We start from the raw sequence: 24018 nt of genomic DNA, 5'->3' as shown, positions 1-24018 counted from the left end.
ATTAAAAAGACTATATAAACTGAAGTCGAACTCAGGTTTCTCTAATGACAATGTTCTCTCCACTATTTCAAGCTGCTTCTCTACAACATATTGTACAAACAAAAACAGTGTTAAAACTGTTAGGAACAAAATGCTAAAAAATCTGAATTTGTTAGGTGTCTTTTCTTGTTTAACAGTGAATGTATTGAGAATAAAAGTAAATGATGTGAAATTCTCAATAAATTCACATCACAATCACTATACCTAATTTCAAATTATTTATGCAAATGCCTCTGCATTAAATCAAAACATGAAATGCAAGACAGTCTGTTGAAAAACGGAGTTAGCTAAAAATAAATCAAAGAATAATAGATTACTCACATTAGTGTAAGACTGATAGTAATTTAGGCCCATTGGCACATTTTTCAGAAAGTGCCCTTTAAACTTTGTTAATTGCAAAATAACTAGATTGCCCACCTGCCATCATGACAGAGGCTTCTTGTTGCTTTTAATTCTGGAGAAGGAGGGAAAAGATGCAGCTGGCCCACCAGTATTTTTGGCTCAGACTCAAGCTGACCTGCTCTGCTCTGCCCTTTGCAGTTTGTTCATGGAGACAAAACTTCACCAAAATCCACCCTCAAAGTTTATAGGTTTCATTTGCAACAAGGTACCTGTGGTATGGTAGCACCCACATCAGGACAGGAATCAGAGATATATGTTCAAACCAAGATCCTGACACCTACTATCTGTATTTGAACTTCAGCTTTATCAGCCAAGAGGAGATAACATTAACCTTTATCACAGAGTTGTAAGGAGCAGTGAGCTAGCATATGTAAACTGACTTTCCCAAAATCAAATTGTTGTGGAATTATTTTTATTACAGTTATAGACATATAGTGAACCCTATGTGATTGAATGTTCAGTGCTCCTTATTAATTTGATATCTACTCATCCTGATGAGATTCCAGTTCCTAGGTCAAGTTGATTTTTGGGTCAGTCGCATCCTCATATGTTCTACAGCTTGGTTATCTTGTAATAGCCTCTTGTAGTCTTCAAAACAATCCGCCTCATATATCTAATATTTTGAAAATTCAGAATATGAGCCCTGTATAAAATATATAGCCTTAAAATGTTCCAAAAATATCTAAAATTGGAGAATTATCACTTTCAAATAGAAAAGAGAAATGAGTATGTAACTAGAATTCTGAGACTCCTAAGAGTCAGCCTTAGACAAGTAGAGGGAGCAGAACCTATGCTATTAGATCTGTGAATGGAGTTCAGCCCTCCACTTACTGCTAGAGTAACTCCAGGTAAATGCGGACCTAACTGCTTTATCTGTTTTCTGATCTATATATGGAATGGAACTCATAATATCTACATCAATATTTTATTGTGAGTGCTAAATTAGATCACATATATAAAGGTCCTGGTGTCCTGGCATATAACTGACTGTCAATATTAATCCCCTTTTCCATTAAGTTTAATAGACTACCATTAGTCCTTAGTCTCCAAATTTTGAAAAGGACTTTGAACTTTTTCATCCTTATCAATAACTACCCCATGTTTGTATAAGATAAAACTGTAAATGTTTTTCATAAGTTTACACATTCATCTGTGACAAGACTAAATCTTAATCAAGGATCTCAGTTTTTCAGTTAAGACCAAACCATAAATTCTCATGATTATAAATATATAATATACTGAATATTACATATAGTATAATACTTTTTAAAACATTTATATGGCAACATCTATACTATATAGACTACATGTATTACTCATATGTACTATATCTTTAAATACAAAAATCTCAGTAGGATGAAATTATCATCAATGAAAAGCAAAGAGAAGTGAGATCGAATGCAAACAAAAAAAAATAGCTGATACATATCTCCATCAACTCATACTTAGAATAAGAGCTGTTTTTCAGTCATAAAAGGATGATGAATTGCTCACCCTTTTTATATTATTCTCTCCATCACAGTGAAAATATAAATGATGAATGCATGTATAATGTGGTTCAATTGTAATTGGCCCAAAATAAGCAATTCAGCAAAAGAGCAAAAACTGAAATTCAGTTCTTCAGGTTCCAAGTCCTGCACCATGACTTTCATGCTCCTAACACCTACATTCTGATTACACCCAATTAATGCAACAATCTCATTTCACTATCCCTCTGCTTATCTATGTTTTCACACAGGCAACTATGGAGAAAGTGGGATGGAAGCCTTCAAAGATATGTCAGCGAAGGAAGGGATTTGCATCGCCCACTCTTACAAAATCTACAGTAATGCAGGAGAGCAGAGCTTTGATAAGCTGCTGAAGAAGCTCACAAGTCACTTGCCTAAGGCCCGGGTGGTGGCCTGCTTCTGTGAGGGTATGACGGTGAGAGGTCTGCTGATGGCCATGAGGCGCCTGGGTCTAGCGGGAGAATTTCTGCTTCTGGGCAGGTGAGTGACAATAAGAAAATTTACATGGAGTTAATACCAGGAATTTGGCAGCACCAAAAGGTAGCTTTTAGTGTACAATAAAAAAAAATCTTTCAAAGCTTAATGTGTGCAGTGGAAATAGAGCTTAAATTTCATAACGCACCTGTGCCTGGAGAAAATCATGGAAAATAAGTAGACCCACCATGTGCTGAATAATAATAACAGGAATCAACAAATGAAGATGATGAATCTGTAAGTCCTAAAACACATGACTGTAAGGTAATGAAATGGATTTTTATATCCTTGAGTAATTCACTTGGAAAGTAAACATGTCTCAAACTCCTAGTTGCTTTTTTTTTTTCATATATTTTTTTTTATTTAAGTTCTAGGGTACATGTGCACAACGTGCAGGTTTGTTACATATGTATACTTGTGCTATGTTGGTGTGCTGCACCCATCAACTCGTCAGCACCCATCAACTCATCATTTATATCAGGTATAACTCCCAATGCCATCTCTCCCCTCTACCCCCTCCCCAAAATAGGCCCCGGTGTGTGATGTTCCCCTTCCAGAGTCCAGGTTCAGTTGTTCAATTGAAAAAGTCCAGATCTCATTGTTCAATTCCCACCTATGAGTAAGAACATGAGGTGTTTGGTTTTCTGTTCTTGCAATAGTTTGCTGAGAATGATGGTTTCCAGCTGCATCCATGTCCCTACAAAGGACATGAACTCATCCTTTCTTATGGCTGCATAGTATTCCATGGCGTATACGTGCCACATTTTCTTAATCCAGTCTGTCACTGATGGACATTTGGGTTGATTCCAAGTCTTTGCTATTGTGAATAGTGCCACAATAAACCTACGTGTGCATGTGTCTTTATAGCAGCATGATTTATAATCCTTTGGGTATATACCCAGTAATGGGATGGCTGGGTCAAATGGTATTTCTAGTTCTAGATCCTTGAGGATTCGCCATACTGTTTTCCACAATGGTTGAGCCAGCTTACAATCCTACCAACAGTGTAAAAGTGTTCCTATTTCTCCACATCCTCTCCAGCACCTGTTGTTTCCTGACTTTTCAATGATTGCCATTCTAACTGGTGTGACATGGTATCTCATTGTGGTTTTGATTTGGATTTCTCTGATGGCCAGTGACGACGAGCACTTTTTCATGTGCCTGTTGGCTGTATGCATGTCCTCTTTTGAGAAATGTCTATTCATATCCTTGGCCCACTTTTTGATTGGGTTGTTTGTTTTTTTCTCATAAATTTGTTTGAGTTCTTTATAGGTACTGGATATTAGCCCTTTGTCAGATGAGTAGATTGCAAAAATTTTCTCCCACTCTGTAGGTTGCCTGTTCACTCTGATGGTAGTTTCTTTTGCTGTGCAGAAGCTCTTTAGTTTAATTAGATCCCATTTGTCAATTATGGCTTTTGCTGCCGTTGCTTTTGGTGTTTTAGACATGAAGTCCTTACCCATGCCTATGTCCTGAATGGTATTACCTAGGTTTTGTTCTAGGGTTTTTATGGTATTAGGTCTAACATTTAAGTCTCTAATCCATCTTGAGTTAATTTTCGTATAAGGAGTAAGGAAAGGATCCAGTTTCAGCTTTCTACTTATGGCTAGCCAATTTTCCCAGCACCATTTATTAAATAGGGAATCCTTTCCCCATGGCTTGTTTTTATCAGGTTTGTCAAAGATCAGATGGCTGTAGATGTGTGGTATTATTTCTGAGGGCTTTGTTCTGTTCCATTGGTCTATATGTCTGTGTTGGTACCAGTACCATGCTGTTTTGGTTACTGTAGCCTTGTAGTATAGTTTGAAGTCAGGTAGCGTGATGCCTCCAACTTTGTTCTTTTGACTTAGGATTGTCTTGGCAATGCGGGGTGTTTTCATAGTTGCTTTTAAAACTGATTTTGAGAATGACTACATGAGTTTGGTTTATAATGTAGAATCATAGAATTTGGGATTTAGAAGTGAGGAATTGCTTTCAGAGCACATTTTTAAAACATTAGAAAATGGGCTTGTTATTTTATATCACAAAAATGTCATTACCTTGCCTGGTCACCTATATTGCTTCTAGACAAGATACTAAAATATTAGCTTCCACAGAGATTGACTTGAATTACCTGGATAATTCACTTGATTGACACAACTCAGCCCATTCCCTGTTGTTGTGGCTGAATCAGTGTATTAGTCAAATTCTCCAGAGAAATAAAACCAAAAGTATATACATATATAAAAAAATGCATATATGTATATATGTGTGTGTATATATTTATATATGTATATATATGATTTACAAGGAATTGGTTCATGTGATTAAAGAGGCTGAGAAGTCACAAGATCTGCATTTGGCAAGCTAAAGACCCAGGAGAGCCAATGTGTGTTCCAATCCAAGTCCAAAGGTCTTAGAACAATGAGAGCTGATAATATTAAGTTCCAGTCTGAAAGCTGGTAGGCTTGCAATTCAAGATGAGCCAATGTTTCAGTCCAAGTCTGAAGGCTGAAAAAGACCAATGTCCATATCATGCTGTCAGGCAAAAAACATTACCTCTTAGCCTTTTAATACTATTCAGGTCTTCAGTTGATTGTTTGAAGTCTATCCATATTAGAGAGGGCAATCTGCTTTACTCAGTCTACTGTTTCAAATATTAATCTCATCCAAAACACTCTCACAGACACAGGCAGAATAATGTTTGGTAAAATGTCTGGGCACCCATAGCCCAGGCACTAGACACATAAAATTAACTATCATCACTAGTAAGACAACACCATAGTTTTGAATGTATGAATGAAGTGCACTTCTGAGATGGTAACACTAGAAGTTATAAGTGGTAGGGAAGCTGCTTCTTCATTGCATACCTTTAAAACATTATGTACCGTATATCTTTTTATTAACAGGTAGCCAATGTGAAGAACAGCAAAAAGTTTAGAAACCACTGCATCTTTCTCAGGATTTCTGCCCCAGATAGAGAGCCAAGTCACTTGTTACTAACTTTTGATGGCTTATTAAGGGAAATGTACTTCCTTCATTTTCCAAATGCTTAACTGTCCTTCTGTGATCAGACTTAGCTCCAGCTAGGGTACATTTTATGATAGCCATTTTATGTACTCAATTCTGTTCTGTCTGATCTGATGGCAATAGATTGATAGGGCTATTTTGGTATGAGGCCACACATCCTTCAATAAAAATGATATTGAGTGAGATTCCTTTTTAATCAATGTCATATATTTTGTCAAAATCATCCCTAGTTGGCAGGAATGATGCATCAGTTAGTTTTATGCAACCCAGGAACATGGCAACTGCCAATATTCTCATACTGTATTCTGAAGTGCAGTGTTACCACAGCAGTAAAAAGATCAGAAAGGAAAAAAGTCTGGCTTTAAGTAGTTCTGTTTTTCTGATAGGGAATAAACAATTCCATGATTCCTATCTGCTCCATTTGCCAGCATTAGTAAGAAAAATCAGCAGCATTTGTTTTCAGTCATACGGTATATTTTCCAAAAAGCAACTGTTCTTTATCCCATGTACACTAAGTAAATAGATTGGTTTTTACAATATTTGCCATTGTCCATCTATGATTTTATTTCCAGAAGCATTGCAAAATTTTATATTTTGTGTATTTTAAAATTTATTTTGTATATGATAAACACAGAGTTCTTTCCATATAGTTTAATTCATGGAATACTAAATTTATAGCCTTTAGTTAGATTTTTTATCCCCCCATTAACTGGTTATGTAGTAATTCAACATTTACTTGAACATCAATTCATCTCACTTTTAAGCAGTTTTGTTAGGTCTTCTTTACTCCAAATTTTAAAAATATCTTCCTGTAGTTTCTGCCTCTTGGCCCATGTTTTTTTTTGTTTGTTTGTTTGTTTGTTTTTGTTTTGTTTTGTTTTTTTCCTCTCTCTCTAAAAGTAACATGTGATATTCTTTCAAATATTTGGGAACAATAGTGTGGTCCTCAGTACTCTCCAACTTCTCTTTGAAATATCCCAACTTCTTCCAGCTATCTTAGTGAGATGGCACTGTGGGTGTTAATAAACTACTTATCAGAACCATTTATAGGATCATTTATCAAATACTTTGTGCCAATTACTGTGCTAAGCACTTTACATGTACTGTTTCATTTAACCATTAAGTTGACAAATGTTGAGTGTTTAGTATATGTTAAAGTGCTTGAAATAAATCAGTGAATAAAAGAAACAATAATTATTGCCCTTACAAAACTTACAGATAAGTTAGTTAGAGGGTCATATAAGTGTTATGAAAAAATCCCACATCTAAGAACAACCTAAATATTAAGTACTATTGTATTTTATACACAAGAGCTCTAAGTAAGACTCAGTAAATATTGATGTGTGAAAAGGAACAGAAAAGCAAAAGTTAATAGTTGTAAGAAAAAGTTTACATCTACTAACTCTAATTTTACAAATGAGGAAACTGATACCTCCAAAATTTGGATGATGTGCTTAAGGTCACCAATTACCCAACTACCATAACTTATAATCCAGTGTTCTTTTCTACTAATTTGTCTTCTATAGAGTAGAAACAGAGGGAAAGTTATTATTTGATAGCAAACCCCAGGTTCTACATAGAACCTGGGTTTATTTTTTTAAAATTGTAGATAATTCAAATTTTAATTTTAATTAGTATTTTATATCAATGTTACCTCCTTAAAATTTTTATTTAGTTCACCCTGTAACTTCTTTCAGAATTCTAGTGTTATTTTATTTACATATATTCTGCAAACCTCTCTTTTTTCTCCTTCTCTTCCCCAAATCAAACTTGAATGAATGGCTTTAGGAACTAGAAGTAAAAGCTATGTGTAAAAAAAATAAAAGGCTATATTTAGAGCCTACTAGAAGGTCCACATTTAATAGCTGTATTTACTTATAAATTTCTCCAACTGCCTTAGGTCAACCATGTTTAATGGGTCATTCAACTTAGGTGCTTGGCAGGACTAAGGCAACTCTGCTGCTGAGACAACTTCATCCATCAACACATCTCACCATCTGTGCTGCACATGGATAGAATGTTTGAATGATACAGACCTGGCCACTAGGTCTTTCTTTCCGTTTGAGCTGTGGGTAATCTGCTGTCTCATTGCAAATAAAAATATCCTGTTCAGGTCGCTGAAATAGTCTTGCTAAACACTTTGGCTCTGACACCTGGCTGAGATCAATAATCTGAACAGTAATGGCATTTCATAAGGGGCTTATTTTCTAGAATGAATATACTGTCTTAGTTCTGGATCTGGGAGAGAATTACTTGAAATATATTATTTAAAAGTTAGACATTTAAATAAGACTTGGAAACAAGAACTAGTTTTTAGCAAATTAACTACTGAAAGATAGTTTTATTTGATCTATAATTAACTTTATTTGAATAATTGGAGAATTTCCATTTTTTAATGCGATGACTATTACAAAGCCACAAAAAGGACATGTACTTAACTTTCAAAAGTACTTGGGGATTATAAGTAGCATTTCTTAGTGAGAGGTCAATCTACATCAATATTTTTCAAAATGGAAATGATAAGACCTTACTGTGAGAAATAACTCTGCCAATGAAATTACAGTTTTTCTAGTCAAACTATCTTAGTAGCTATTCTGCAGAGGTAGATATTATTCTTTATCTTTATATGTAGCTAGAATGTCTATTTCAAATTAAGTCATTTTCATACAAGTATGCAGGCATTCCTTGGAGAAAATGTGGGTTTGACTTCAGACCACCACAATAAAACAATATCACAATAAAAATCATACAAATTTTTTTATTTCCCAATTCAGATAAAAAGTGGGCTGGGCGCTGTGGCTCACGCCTGTAATCCCAGCACTTTGAGAGGCAGAGGCAGGTGGATCACGAGGTCAAGAGATCAAGACCATCCTGGCTAACACGGTGAAACCCCGTCTTTACTAAAAATGGGAAAAATTAGCCGGGCGTGGTGGCGTGTGCCTGTAGTCCCAGCTACTCAGGAGGCTGAGGCAGGAGAATGACGTGAACCCGGGAGGCACAGGTTGCAGTGAGCCGAGACTCTGCCACTGCACTCTAGCCTGGGCGACAGAGCGAGACTCTGTCTCAAAAAAAGAAAAAAAAAAGTATCTTTATACTATACTGTAGCCTAATAAGTGCACAGTAGAATTATGTCTAAAAATATATAAAACTTAATTCAAACATACTTTATTGCTAAAAAAAAAAAAAAAAAAAAAAAAGGCAAGCGGTCATCTGGGCCTTCAGTGGGTTAGATTCTTTGTGCTAGTTGAGGGTCTTGCCTCGATGTTGGTATCTGCTGACTGATTAGGGTGGCAATTGCTGAAGGTGGCGGTGGCTGTGGCAATTTCTTAAAATAAGACAACAATGAAGTTTGCCACATCAAATGAATGTTCCTTTCACAAAAGGAAGTGGTATTTATCTGTAGCATGAAATGTTGTTTGATGGCATTTTACCCGCATTAGAATTGCTCTTAAAATTAGAGTCAGTCCTTTCAAATTCTGTCACTGCTTTATCTACTAAGTTTAGGTAACAGTCCAAATTCTTTGTTGTCTTTTCAACAATGTGATAGCAACTTCACCAGAGTATATTTCACCTCAAGAAACCACTTTCTTTGCTGATCTATAAGAAGCAACTCCTCATCCATTTAAGATTTATCATGAGATTGTAGGAGTTCAGTCCCATCTTTATACTCACTTTCTAATTCTAGTTCTCCTGCTCTTTCCACTACATCTTCAGTTACTTCCTTGACTGGAAGTACTGGAACACCTCCAAGTCATCCATGAGGGTTGGAATCACTTCTAAACTCCTGTTGTTGATACTTTGAGCTTCTCCCATGACTCATGAATGGTCTTAATGACACCTAGAATGGTGAATCCTTTCCAGAAGGTTTCCAACTTGCTTTGCTCATATCTGTCCGAGGTATTACCACCTATGACAATTATGCCTTATGAAATGTATTTTAGAAATAATAAGACATGAAAGTCAAAATTACTTGTTGATTCATATTCTGCAGAATGGATATTGTGTTAGTAGGCATGTAAGCAACATTAAACTCCATGTATGTCTCTATCAGACCTCTTGGCTGGCCGGGCACATTGTCAATTATTAGCAGTAGTACTTTGAAAGGATTTGTGTGTGTGTGTGTGTGTATGTGTGTGTATATATGAGTAGCAATTCTCAAAAGTAAACTTAAAATATTCAGTAAACCATGCTGTAAAGAGATGTGTTGTCACCCAGGCTTTGCTTTTTCATTTTTAGAAAACAGTCATAAATTTAGCATAATTCATAAGTTTCCTAGTCTTCTCAGAATGGAAATGAGTATTGGCTTCTACTTCAAGTCACCAGTTTTATTATCTACTCATAGAAGAGTTAGCCTGTCCTTTGACAATTTGAAGCAAGGCCTTAACTTCTCCTCTCTAGCTGAGAAAGTGTTAGATGGCATCTTCTTCCATTAAAAAAAAAAAAAAAGGCTGTTTGGTCTACATTGAAAATATGTTGTTGAAGTTTCTCTATCAGTCTGCACTTGCTGCTTCACCCAGCACTTTTATGTTATAGAGACAATTTCCTTCCTTCAACCTCATGAAATAACCTCTGCTAGCTTAACACATCTTCTGTAGCTTCCTCCCCTCTCTCAGCCTTTACAGGATTAAAGAGAGTTGAAGTCTTGCTCTTGATTAGAATTTTGGTTTACAAGAATGTTGTGGCTGACTTGATCTATCAAGACCATGAAAACTTTCTCCATATGAACAATAAGGCTGTTTCTGTTTCTTATCATTTCTGTATATTCACAACTTGGCTGATTTTGCAACAGGCCTAATTTTTGGACTATATTTGCTTCCACCATACCTTCTTCATTAAGTATAATCATTTCTAGCTTTTAAAGTGAGAGACTTACAATTCTTCCTTTCACTTGAGCATTTAGCCATTGTAGGGCTATTGATTAGCCTAATTTCTATATTGTTGTGTCTTTAGGGATAGGGAGGCCTACGGAGAGGGAGAGAGACAGAAGTACAGCCAGTGGGTGGGACCATCAGAACATACTACCCTCATTACTGTCTTATATGGGCACAGTTTGTGATTCCCCAAACCAATTACAACAGTAGCATGTTCCTAACGCATAGATAATAAATGTCTGAAGTGATGGATACGTTTATTACCCTGATTTGATCCTTATATATTGTATACATTTATGGAAATATCACACTTTATGTCATAAATGTATATAATTATCATGTAAATTGAAATAATAATACAAGCAAAAAAGATCACTGATTGCAGATCACCATAACAGATATAATAATAATGAAAAAGTTTGAAATATTGCAAGAATTAACAAAATTACACAAAATGAGACCATGCCATTGGAAAAATAGTGCCAATAAATGTATAGGACAGAGTTGCCAACAAACCTTCAATTTCTAGAAAATGCAGTATCTGCGGAGTTACAATAAAATCAAGTGCATTAAAAAGGCATGTCCATAATTTTGTTCCACTGGGTCATTCAATGTCATCAATTTGTAGTATAGGATAAAAGTTAACAATAGGAATGATAGTACCTTTACTGAGGTCATTGGGAAATGTCAGATATGAAGTAGACAGCAGATCATGAGTTCAGTTTTGGATAAGTGGAGTTCAGATACATTTCTTTATTATTATTATTATACTTTAAGTTCTAGGGTACATGTGCACAACGTGCAGGTTTGTTACATATGTATACATGTGCCATGTTGGTGTGCTGCACCCATTAACTCATCATTTACATTAGGCATATCTCCTAATGATATCCCTGCCCCCTCCCGACACCTCACAACAGGCCCCAGTGTGTGATGTTCCCCTTCCTGTGTCCAAGTGTTCTCATTGTTCAGTTCCCACCTATGAGTGAGAACATGCAGTATTTGGTTTTCTGTCCTTGTGATAGTTTGCTGAGAATGATGGTTTCCAGCTTCATCCATGTCACTACAAAGGACATGAACTCACAATTTTTTATGGTTTCATAGTATTCCATGGTGTATATGTGCCACATTTTGTTAATCCAGAGTCCAGGTACATTTCAAAGATAAAAGTAGTCTACTAGGTAGGAGAATATGTAAGTTGGGAGCTCAGAAGAGACATACAGGCTGTAAATAGAACTGAGAGAATCATCAGGATACTATCAAATCAAGGACGTATTTGTTAAAATTAAGAGAGGAATTCTAAGAAATTATCTTTGAGGGACCTCAGCATTTAGGTTGAAGAAGAAAAGAAAAAGATGAATTCTAAATCAGAGACAGGAACAGGCAAATCCAGAGATGTAGACGGGAAACCAAGAGTGTTGTGTCATCCAAGCCGATGGAAGAGAGTATTTACAGGCAAGACCACAGGGTCAACTGAATTTAGGAGATCAAGTGAAGATAATACTGAAATGGCCATTTGGATTTATTGAGGTGGAGAGAATTGGCAATTTAACAAGGCATGACTGAATAGATTAATAAAAGCAGATTAACAAAGGAGTGGCTAAGAACTGAGTAGAAGGTGAAAAAATGAACCCATGACATATAAGCCAGTATTTTGGTAAGTTCAAGTAATAAGGAATGAAGAATGAAATCTACAGTTCACCCTTGAACAACATGAGTTTGAACTGTGCAGGTCTCCATATACAGATTTTTTTTTCAATTGATATGTTGAAATTTATTTTTGAGATTTGCAATAATTTGGACAAACTCACAGACAAACTATGTTGCCAAGGATTATTTTTTAAAAATAAGAAAATATGTGTCATAAATGAATATAATATTTACATATACTATTTTATCATTTACTACCATAAAATCTACACCAATCTATTATAAAAAGTTAAAATTTATCAAAATGTTTGTGCACACTTATGAGCCATTCCTGATTAAGAGGAAACAAAGTAAAGATTTACTATTAAATCATAACTACATAAAATTAACTGTAGTACATGTTGTACTACTGTAATAATTTCAAAGCCACCTCCTATTGATATTGCAATGATTTCAAGTATTGTGAGTATCTGCTTAAATCACAGTTTGAGGCTAATCATCTCCCTGTGAACAGTTCATTTCAGCAGTAAATCACACATCACAGTAAAAAGCTATTGTTCCTGGTTATTGCATTTTTTTTTTTTATCGTGTCTCATGCAATACTGTGAACCTTAAATAACACCATGGGAACCAAAGTGTCAGTAGTGATGCTGGAAGTACTCCCAAGAAGAAGAGAAAAGTCATGATATCACAAGAAAAAGTTGAATTGCTTAATATGTACTGTATATTGAAATCTGCAGCTGCAGATGCCCTTCATTTCAAAATAAACAAATCCAGCATAAGGAAAGACCAATGTAATGAAAAAAAAAAGGAAATGTATGAAACCATCCCTGTGGTTACACCAGCAGGTGTGAAAACCTCACTGTTCTGGGGAAATACCTTTTTATGTAATTTTGAAAATGCAGCTTTTATGTAGGTGCAGGATTGAGTATAATAAAGGCATACATATAGAGTCTAATATTATTCAAGATAAAGCAGTCATTAAAGGATGACTTACTCAAAAGGAAGGTGAAGGATCTAAAGCTAGAGAATTTAATGCTAGCAAAAGATGGTTTGATAATTTTACAAAGATATTTGGCTTAAAAATTGTCAAGATAATGAGAAAGACAGCTTCTGTTGCCCAAGCAGTAGCAGACAAGTTCCAAAACACCATTAAGAAAACCACTGAGGAGAAGGAACATTTGCTGGAACAGGTTTTTAATGTGTGTCAAAGTGCTCTATTCTGTGCAGAAAAACACCACAAAGAATATGTATTAGTAAAGAAGAGAAGTGAACACTAGGAAGGAATAAGCTAACCCTTCTGTATTGTGATAAATACAGTCAGGTTTATTATGATCATGACTTCTCTTATCTACAAAGTTGCTCATCTCCTAGCATTGAAGGGAAAAGATGAGCATCAGCTACCAGTCTTTTGGTTGTACAAGAAGACCTGGACATTGAGAACTATTTTCCTTGATAGGTTCCATCAGCACTTTGTCCCTGAAGTCATGAAGTACCTGGCTTGTAAGGACTGCCTTATAAAGTTCCTTTGCTATTGAACAATGCCCCTTACCGCCCAGAACCTCATGAGTTCAACATGGAAATATCTACTTGCCCCTAGACACAAAGTCTCTAATTCAGCCTCTAGATTAGGGGTCATAAGGACCATAAAAGCTCATTACACGGAGTACTCTATGGAAAGTATCATCAACGGTTTGAAGAGTATCCAAACAGAGACAACATCATGAAAGTCTGGAAAAATTATACCACTGAAGATACAATTGTTGTTATGGAAAAAAGCCCTGAAAGCCATCAAGCCTGATACAATAAATTCCTGCTGAAGAAAACTGTTTCCAGATGTTGTGTATCACTTCACAATATTTATGATAGAGCCAGTTAAGGAAATCATGAGATCATGGGTATGGAAAAAAAAGGTGGGAGTGAAGGGTTTCAGAATATGGATCTTGGAGAAATTCAAGAGCTAACAGACATCACACTACCAGAATTAACAGAAGATGATTTTGATGGAGATGAGTGCTTTTGGACCAGTGCCAGATGAGGAGGAAGATGATGTTGAAGTAGTGTCAGGAAGCAAATTGACATTACATACTCTGGCAGGAAGATTTCAGTTATTCAAGACAGCTTTTGACTTATTTTATGACATAGTCCTTTCTATGATACAGCATTGAAATTAAAGTTAATAGTGGAAGAAGGCTTGGTACTGTACAGAAACATTTTTAGAGAAATGGAAAAGAAAACAAAAGGCAGAAATTACAATGCATTTCCTTTAATGTGTTAAGTTAAACCAAATGTGCTTGCCTCTCCTGTCTCCCATCTCATCCACTTCTTCTGCCACTGCCACCCCTGAAACAGCAAGACCAACCCCTTCCCTTCCTCTTCCCCATCAGCCTACAGTGTGAAGACAATTAGGATGAAAACCTTTATGACGATCCACATCTACTTCATGAATAGTAAATATATATTTTTCTTCCCTATGAGTTTCTTGATAACATTTCTTCATCTTGCTTACTTTATTATAAGAATACGGTATATAATGCATACAACATACACAAATATGTGTTAATCAACTGATTATGTTATTTGTAAGGATTTGGGTCAACAGTAGGTCATTAGTAGTTAAGATTTAGGAGAGTCAAAAGTTAGGCCAGGCACAGTGGCTCAAGCCTGTAATCCCAGCACTTTGGGAGGCCGAGATGGGCGGATCACAAGGTCAGGAGATTGAGACCATCCTGGCTAACACGGTGAAACCCTGTCTCTACTAAAAAATACAAAAAACTAGCCAGGCGAAGTGGCAGGCGCCTCTACGTAGTCCCAGCTAGCAGGAGGCTGAGGCAGGAGAATGGCATAAACCCTGGAGGCGGAGCTTGCAGTGAGCTGAGATCCGGCTACTGCACGCCAGCCTGGGCAACAGAGTAAGACTCCGTCTCAAAAAAACCACAAAGTTATATGTAGATATTTGACTGTGTAGCATGATGTCGCCTCTAACTCCTGCATTGTTCAAGGACTGACTGTATATTTTAAGTGAAAATAAGGTAAAGAGAGATTTTTTAACATTAACGTTTTATTTATCGCCAAAGATGTAATTTATGATCATGAAAAATAATTTAAATGGTGAACAAAATGTATAGTGAAAAGCACTTGTATTTCTATGTCGACTCATGGAATTATTAAATCATTTGCTATTTGATAACATTATGAATGAAAATTACATCATAATGTTTTAATTTGTAGTTTTAAAATTAAGAGTAAGATAGTAAATATTTTCGTATGTCAAGTGACATGTATCTCTATGTCCTAAAAGCTACGTATCCATGTACTAAAATCATTTTTTTTTTGTTTAGTTTTCCTTATTGATTTCTTTTTTTTTTTTTTTTTTTTTTTTTGAGACAGAGTCTCTTTCTGTTGCCCAGGCTGGAGTGCAGTGGCGCGATTTCAGCTCACTGCAAGCTCCGCCTTCCGGGTTCACGCCATTCTCCTGCCTCAGCCTCCCGAGTAGCTGGGACTATAGGTGCCCACCACCACGCCCAGCTAATTTTTTTTTTTTTTTTTTTTTTTTTGTATTCTTAGTAGAGAAGGGATTTCACCATGTTAGCCAGGATGATCTCAATCTCCTGACCTCGTGATCCGCCCGTCTTGGTCTCCCAAAGTGCTGGGATTACAGGCGTGAGCCATCGTGCCCGGCCTCCTTTTTGATTTCTAAAAACTTTATAAATTAAGGAAGGTAGCTCATTGGAATATGTTGAAAATATTTTACTCTTGTCATTTAATTTGGACTTTATGATCTTCAGACAATACCAAGCTTTATAATTTTTAGATTTTTAAAATTTATGATATATAGTATCTGTATCTTGCATGAAAGGTCAGTTGTTTATTTAATTGGTTAATTTTGGTATCCAGGTAGGATAGGTAATTTAGTGAATGAAAAGTGGGTTATGAATAGTATAAAATTCATAAAAATGTGGGAATTGGTGGCATTTAAAGTCCAGGTAGAGGAAACCAACTGAGAAGATGTACTACAGAACCAGAACTGAAATTTTAAAATGTGTTGGGGCATATACAGCTTAAATGTTTAGAAATAGAAAAATCACTTGATGGTCTTTCTTCCTACATTTGGAGGCAAGTGGAGAAGGAAGTTTGTGTGTGTATATGTGTGTGTGTGGAGCATAAGGGGTGTGACAGTGGGTTGAGAAACAGTTGAGATTGGAAACCAGGAAAACTATACTGCTAATAAGTGGTTTCATTTATTATTTTTTAAAGATATTACTCCATCTGTTATAAACAATGAAAAGAGAAAGATTTCATTAAACTGTAATGCAAGATATTTGTAAAATAAGACCAAATTTAACATTTGTAACTGTAGAGTCACATAAAGTATTATATTAAATTCTCACTGTTAGGGATTTAAAGGTTCATTAAACAATAGCCCTTTTCTCAAATTAAATACCAGCAAGAAGTCATGGAGTTAGTATATATTAGCTAAATGAAAATCAAATCTTTGATCTGTGACCAAATATTCTTCTCCATCCCCACAGTCACAGACAGGGCTGCACAATCACAGGACTTGCCTGCTTTAATAGATAGCTTTCAGAAGGACAAGAGAAAAACTCTTAGGTTCAGAGAACAGACTGCTCCATAAAAAGAAGAGATGGAGTCATACACACTCAACTCCTTTTCCAGTTTCACCAGACAGGTGAGTCACTATCCCCAGAAGAGATAGTAGGAAGATGGTGGAATGAAGCTGTGTGTTTACCTTCAATGCTTTTCCCTCCTGGAGCATAAAAGTCCCCCTCAAACACCCCTATTAAAATGTAAAGAATGAGATATTTCTTTTATTTTTCACAAGTCCCTTCTGAAGTGAATAATATTAACCTAACTTTACAGATGAAGAATCTGAAACTCAGAGACGTTACTTGTCTTTTTTTTTTTTTTTTTTTTTTTTTTTTTTTGAGACCGAGTCTCACTCTGTCGCCCAGGCTGGAGTGCAGTGGCGCAATCGCAGCTCACTACAAGCTCCGCCTACTAGGTTCACGCTATTCTCCTGCCTGAGCCTCGTGAGTAGCTGGGACTACAGGCACCCGGCTATTTTTTTGTATTTTTAGTAGTAGGGTTTCACCATGTTAGCCAGGTTGGTCTCGATCTTCTGACCTCGTGATCCGCCCGCCTCGGCCTCCCAAAGTGCTGGAATTACAGGCATGAGTCACCGCGCCCGGGCGACGTTACTTATGTCTTTAAAGGCAACTCTGCTTGCTAGATAAACAGCTGAAATTTAAATAATAGCAGTTGCCTTGGGAGGTGCTGTAGGTCTGACAACTGAAAATGAATAGAGGCCTTTGATGTTATTGGATGAAGAAGCATTCCTATGTCCAGGATGAAACCAACCCAGGACTTTGAAGCTCTCTTCTAATACTAGAGCTTGTGCTTTAAAGTAATCTGCATCTCAAAGTGTCCTGGTGGCTTTGAGATTGACTGCACTGCGAACATTTGTTTAGATAAATATTTTTAAAATGTTGATGATAATAATCACTTTTTATAGTGTGATCTTTATTTAGCAAGCACTGTTCTAAGTGGTTGATCTTCATGTATTAATTTATTGACTTTTTATAGCAATTCTATTTGTAAGCTATTATTATTCACTTCATTTTATAGCTGAAGAAACCAAGACACAGAGAGACAACTAATTTGCTCAAGGTCCCACAGGCAATAAATGGCAGTGAGAATATTAGAAGGCAACCTGTATCCTAAACCATTCTGGAAAACCATCTCTGGATCTTGGATAATCCTCAATTTCAGTAATAAATTTTGCCCTTACAGTATAAGATAATATATCTTTCTCTATTTTCAAGAGAGATAATTTAAACAAAGGAAAATATGGAATTAAAGATGATTCTGAAAATGTTTCTTTTTTTAAAAAAATAAGGTTAAGAAACCAGAAGCAATTATACTTTCTGTAATCAAAAAAATTTAATAATTAGATGGACTATTCAAACTGCACTTTCATTTTCCCAGGAAACTAAACTTTTTGATGAAACTTTAGTTTTTAGTAAACAGGAAAGTTTGAAGTTGCTTTATAAGTGTGTGTAAACATCTGTGGACAATCAAAGACAAACAGTATTATTCTGTGCTGAACTCAGGTCAAAAACATTTGCTCTTTATTGTTTTCTAGATTTCTTTTATTTATTTATTTATTTTTTTTGAGACAGAGTCTTACTCTGTCACTCAAGCTGGAGTGCAGTGGCAGTATGTCAAGTCACTGCAATCTCTGTCTCCTGGCTTGAAGCAATTCTTCATCCTTAGCCTCCCAAGTAGCTGTGATTACAGGCAGGCACCACCATGCCCAGTTAATTTTTGTATATTTTTTAGTAGAGATGGGGTTTTGCCATTTTGGCCAGGTTGGTTCAAACTCCTGACTTCAAGTGACCTCAGCTTCCCAAAGTGCTGAGATTACAGGCATGAGCCACCACACCTAGCCCATTTTCTAGAAGATTGACATGATTTGGTAGAATTAACAGAAGATGTGAACTATCATACATATATATATACACACACACATTTATATACACATATATACATGTGTCTATTTCTATTAGTTGGTGGGCATTGTGATAAATCATACTAAAAACAGTGACTGATTAACTGAGTGAGGCCCATCAGCTGAATTCTATTTTTGTAAGATAGTTTCATTGAAACACAGTTGCATTCATTGACATAATGTCTATGGCTGCCTTGGGGCTATAATTGCAGCACTGAACAGTTTTAATAGAAATCATATGTCCCACAGAGCCTGAAATATTTAACATCTGACCCTTTACAGGAGAGGTTTGCTACCTGATCCAGAGTTTTTTCATCTGTGAAGATGAATATGCTTGTATACATAGCAGTATTAAGGTTAAGTTTTCAATATTATTCAAAAGTAGTCATGTTTTGCACATAAACTCCACCTTTTTTTCAATTCTTCTTGAGGTTTAAGGGCTTCTGATGGGTTATGAGATCAGAGAGTCTTAGGAGTGTTTGTTGGAGTTGAGGGTACAGGCTTGAATGCCGTGATTCTCAGTGGGGAGGAGACCCAGAACAAAGGAGCTTTCTTTGACTTCAGCATCCTGGAACATAATATTCAAAGCAGTTGCCACAGGCAGTGCATTTGAACTACCTCCTCATTCAACCCTAAGTGATTTAATTTTACCTAAAATAAAAGAATGTGCTAAGTTTAATAAGAAAGGTACTCTTTGGGTATAAATATTAGTCTTTTTAATACAGTTATTTTTACACCTCTCATTTGCTAAATTGTTTCAATAATATGGATTAAAAATGCTTCTTTTCTTTTTTCCTCATCCCATCGTCCCCACTTTCCTCAGAGTTGTTTTTTCTGTAAAACAAATTTAATTGTGTCATCCTTCTGCAAAATGATCTTAGTTGACTCCCCTTTGCCATCATATTCCACTCCATAATTTGGCATATACTACATGGCCTAAAATCTGCCAATCTCTTCCTATTATACCCAGAGGTGAGATTTAAAATATTTAACAACTAGTAAGATGTGGATCCAATCAAAACAAATGCAAGTCATAACCAATGGGTTAATTCATGCTGATGCATACCAGCCAAATATCAGAACTGACGCACTTCTGCACCTTCCAACTGCTATGTCTTCACCTATTCTATCTCAAAATGCTTACAATTCTCTGAACATGTCTAGCTTACAGTGAAACTTACACTATTTTCTCTCTGGAATTACTTCCGTTCTTTTACCTATATACTCAGGTTTATATATCAGGTTTATCAAGTGAGACATTTCCCGGCAGTTTGGAAGACATCCTGAACTGCAGTAGGACTTCCACAGACTCCTTAAAAAATCCCTGTGACTTTTCACTTTTATTTTCCTGTTTTCTTCTTTTTCCTCTTACACTAGAATATAAGCTCCTTGAAAGTGTGGGTAAAGGTTTATAAATGTTCATACCTTTCATACCTAACATATTATAGGTATTTTAGAATGGCTGAAACTGCAGGGGAAAGAAAAACAAATTGGCAGTTAATAGAGACAGAGAAAAACGATTTTCTTTAACTACAGTCAGACTAAGTAAAAGGCAGGATTTTCAAACCTAAAAGTGAAAAAGCAGACTAAATGTTTATGTTTCTCTGCAAGGAAGCCAGCTAAAAGTCTCCTGGTGGAGAACAGGGGTTACTCCCTAGGACACCCATTCCATGAGTTTATGACAGGTCTATTTCATAACTTTTCTTACAGAATGGTGAATTTCTGGCCTTTGCAAAACACATCTGAAGAAATTAGCACTTTCAATGAGGCTTTAAACATGCATTCAACTAATCAATCACTTGCAATAGAAAAAGTCAAATTGTTAGTAAAGTGATGAGACAAGGAAGACCAGATACATTCTTGGACACATGTCTGTGCTGTTTTAAAGGAAGCCTTCATAGGTTTTATTTCCTTACAAAGTCAGGGAAAACACATTTACTTTCTTCAGTACTCTGACTTCATATTATTAGACTTGCCAGCTAATAAAGTGAATATTGATTAGATATTATTCGGTCATTAGTTAAGAATATTTTAAAGCTTTATTGTTTTTAAATAGCTTATCAAAACATGAATGCAAGTCTTTATGCTTTAAGATGAGTTATAGAGATTCTCTCAATTTACCTTTTTGTACACACCAAAATCTGTTTTCTTACTTAATTTTACTTTAAAAAAAATTTGGCAATTTTGTTTTTTTACAAAAAGTGATTTTTTAAATTGCTTTTGTCATGGGTACATATTTGTATGTATTTATGGGGTATGCATGATTTTTTTTTTTTTACAGTCATAGAATGTGTAATGATCATGTTAGGGTTAAGGTATTTAAGGTACCCATCACCTCAAGTATTTATCATTTCTATGTGTTGGGAACATTCTAAGTTCTTGCTTATAGCTATTTTAGAACAAACAATATATTTTTATTAATGATAATCTACTTAGCTAACAAACATTAGAATGTTTTTCTTCTATCTAATTGTATGTTTGCACCCATTAACAAACCTCTCTTATTTATGCTCTAACCATGTACACACCCTTCTCAGCCTCAGGTATCTACTTCCATGTGAAAACCTTTTTTTTTTGGTCCCACATATATGAGTGAGAACATGTGATATTTGTCTTTCTGTGCCTGGCTTATTTAACTTAACATAATGAATACCAGTTTCATCCATGTTGCTAAAAATGAAATGATTTCATTATTTGTTATGCCCTAATAGTATTTCATTGTGTTTATATATACCACATTTCTTATCAATTAATCCACTGATGGATACTTCGATTTATTTCATATCTTGCTTTTGTGAATAGTGCTGTAATAAACTTGGAAGTGCAGATATCTCTTTGATCTACTGATTTCCTTTTCTTCATATACATACCTAGTATTGGAATTGCTGGATCATACGATAGTTTCATTTTTTCTTTTTTGAGAAACCTTTATGCTGTTTTCCATCGCATCTGTATAAATTTACATTTTTTACCAACATTGTATAAGAGTTTCCTTTTCTTTGCATCCTGGCTGGCACCTTTTATTTTTTGTCTTTTTAATAATAGCCATTCTAACTGGGATGATGAGACCTCACTGTGGTTTTGACTTACATTTCCCTGGTGCTTATTGATGTGGAGCTTTCCTTCATGTACCTGTCAGCCATTTATACGTCTTTGAGAAATGTCTATTCATGACTTTTGCTCACTTTTTCATGCAATTATTTGTATTTTTTTGGCGGGGATGGGGGTGGGAGTTCATTTTTGTTGTTGTTGTTGTTTTTTAGCTGTTAAGTTCCTTGTATATGCTGAATGTTACTATCTTGTCAGATGAAACATTGTGCAAATATTTTCTTCCATTCAACAGGTTATCTCTTCACTGTGTTGATTATTTTCTTCACTATGCAGAAGCTTTTTAGTTTAAAACAATCCCGTTTGTTTATTTTTGTTTTTGTTGTCTGTGCTTTTTAGGTCTTAGCTATAAAATCTTTGCCTACACCAATATCTTTAAGTGTTTCCTGTATGTTTTCTTTTAGTACTTTTATAGTTTGGGGTCTGTCTTTGAGTCTTTAATCCATTTTAAGATGATTTTTGTATATCATGAGAGATAGGAGTCCTGTTTCTTTCTTCTGCATATGGATATCCAGTATTCCCAGCACTATTTATTGAAAAGGATGTTCTTTCCTCAATTAATATTCTTCACACCTTTCCCAGAAATCATTTGGATATAAAACACATGGATTTATTTCTGGGTTCTCTATTCTGTTCCATAGGTCTATGTACCATTTTTCATAACATGCCATATTGTTTTGGTCACTATATTCTTGTAATATATGTTAAAGTCAGATAGTGTGATGTCTCCAGCTTTGTTGTTATTATTTAGGATTGCTTTGGTTTTTCAGACTCTTTTTTGATTCCATAAAAATTTTAAGATTTCCTTTTTCTTTTCCTGTGAAGAATATTATTGATATTTTCATAGGAATTACATGGAATCTGTAAATTGCTTTGAGCAGTATGGTCATTGTAACAATGTTCATTCTTTCAATCTATGAATATGTGATGTCTCCATATTCAATTAAGTTCTCTTAAATTTCTTTCATCAGAATTTTGTAGTTTTCTATGTAAAGGTCTTTCACTTCCTTGGCTAAGTATACTTCTAGATATTTTATTTTTTTATAGCCAGTGTAACTGGGATTGCCTTCTTTATTTTCTTCTCAGCCAGTTCATTATTGATGTATAGAAATGCTACTGGTATTTTAGTTTTAATTTTGTATCCTGCAACTTTACTGAATGTATCAGATCTACAAGGTTTTGGGTATAGTCTTTAAATTCTTCTAGATATGTAAGATCATGTCATCTACAAATTATTTAGTATCTGTGGTACTGATTGGGTGGGGCACTTTGGCTCTGAGTGTGTACAGCAGTGTAGTCTTTGTATGATTTTTTGGGTATAGGCAGTGTCAGGATAGTCTGTGATTTCCTTGGTAGCTTAGGGTACAATTGGTAGTGAAGGCTGTAGTGATATTTTGCTGGAGACAGGAACATCCACTGAGATAGTCCTCAGGCCCCAGTGGTGGCAATGGCAGGCTAAATGTGCCTGGTTCTCACCAAGCACAGCATTCACTGGCACCAATGTTAACGGGCTCAGGCTAGCTGATTCTTTGGCCTCCAGGCAGCTTGCCCAGGTGCTGGTAGTGGCAGCTTTGCATTGGGCAGGTGGGCAGGTCCTCAGGTCCCTGAGCAGTGGGTGTGGTGTTGGTGATGGGAGTAGCAGTGGCAGAACAATCCTTTGGATCCCAAGCAGTCCAAGTTGGTGTTGTCAGTGGCTGCAATAGCGCGCCCACAGTTGGTGTGTGTGGAGAGATGCCAGCTGTGGTGGTAGTGGCAATTTTGGTGGACTCATCCTCAGCACCATGAGAGGTGGTAGATGGGGCAGAGTGATCTCCAAACCCCCAGATGCCAAGTGGCATGCTCAGGCACTGGGGGAGGGATACTTGAATGGGGTGTGACTGTCCTCAGGTACCACAGAGGTACATGCTGATGCTGGCTGTGGTAGGCATGAGTTGAGTGATGCTCAGACTCCTGGCAGAATGCTTGGTTAGGGAGGCAGTGGCTGCACTGTGGCCCTGCTTCTGGGAATGGTGGAGTTACTTTCAGTGGCAGAAGCCATAGGCAGGAGGCTGGGAGTTCAAGCTTTACCTCCAAGTGGTGGCTGTGAGATAACCTTTCTTCATGGCACTTTTAAATGCGTGATGGCCCTGCTACTTGTGGCAGTTGGGGTTGCTGCCAATGGCTTGTACTTTAGCATTGGCTACAGCATCTGACAGCAGCGTCCATCTGTGAGCAGGGGATGTCAGTTTTACTCCAGGAATAAGGAGACGCAGGATACAGACTGGTGGTGACTGGACTCTCAAAATGGTGTCTCACTGTAGTTGTTTAGAGCTTGAGGTGTATGTGGGATCCAGCACGATATGGTTTGGCTGTGTCCCCACCCAGATCTCATCTTGAATTCCCACGTGTTGTGGGATGGACCCAGTGGGAGGTAATTGAATCATGGGGG

The 24018-nt window shown here is 36.3% G+C and overlaps 1 protein-coding gene across 4 annotated transcripts in view; it reads left to right on the top strand.

The window, feature by feature from the left end:
- Positions 1-24018, top strand: part of GRM5 (glutamate metabotropic receptor 5) — a 573672-nt gene that overhangs the window by 218896 nt on the left and 330758 nt on the right. For all 4 annotated transcript variants that reach the window (XM_050755524.1, XM_050755521.1, XM_050755522.1 and 1 more), the window contains exon 3: positions 2180-2429. In XM_050755524.1, coding sequence (XP_050611481.1) covers positions 2180-2429 — 250 coding nt within the window. The remainder of the gene's footprint in view (positions 1-2179; positions 2430-24018) is intronic.

This window comes from Macaca thibetana, chromosome 14 (assembly GCF_024542745.1).
Source record: "Macaca thibetana thibetana isolate TM-01 chromosome 14, ASM2454274v1, whole genome shotgun sequence".
Classification (NCBI taxonomy): domain Eukaryota; kingdom Metazoa; phylum Chordata; class Mammalia; order Primates; family Cercopithecidae; genus Macaca; species Macaca thibetana.
The sequence above is the reverse complement of the archived record's forward strand: the minus strand, read 5'-3'. Positions and strand labels throughout refer to the sequence as shown.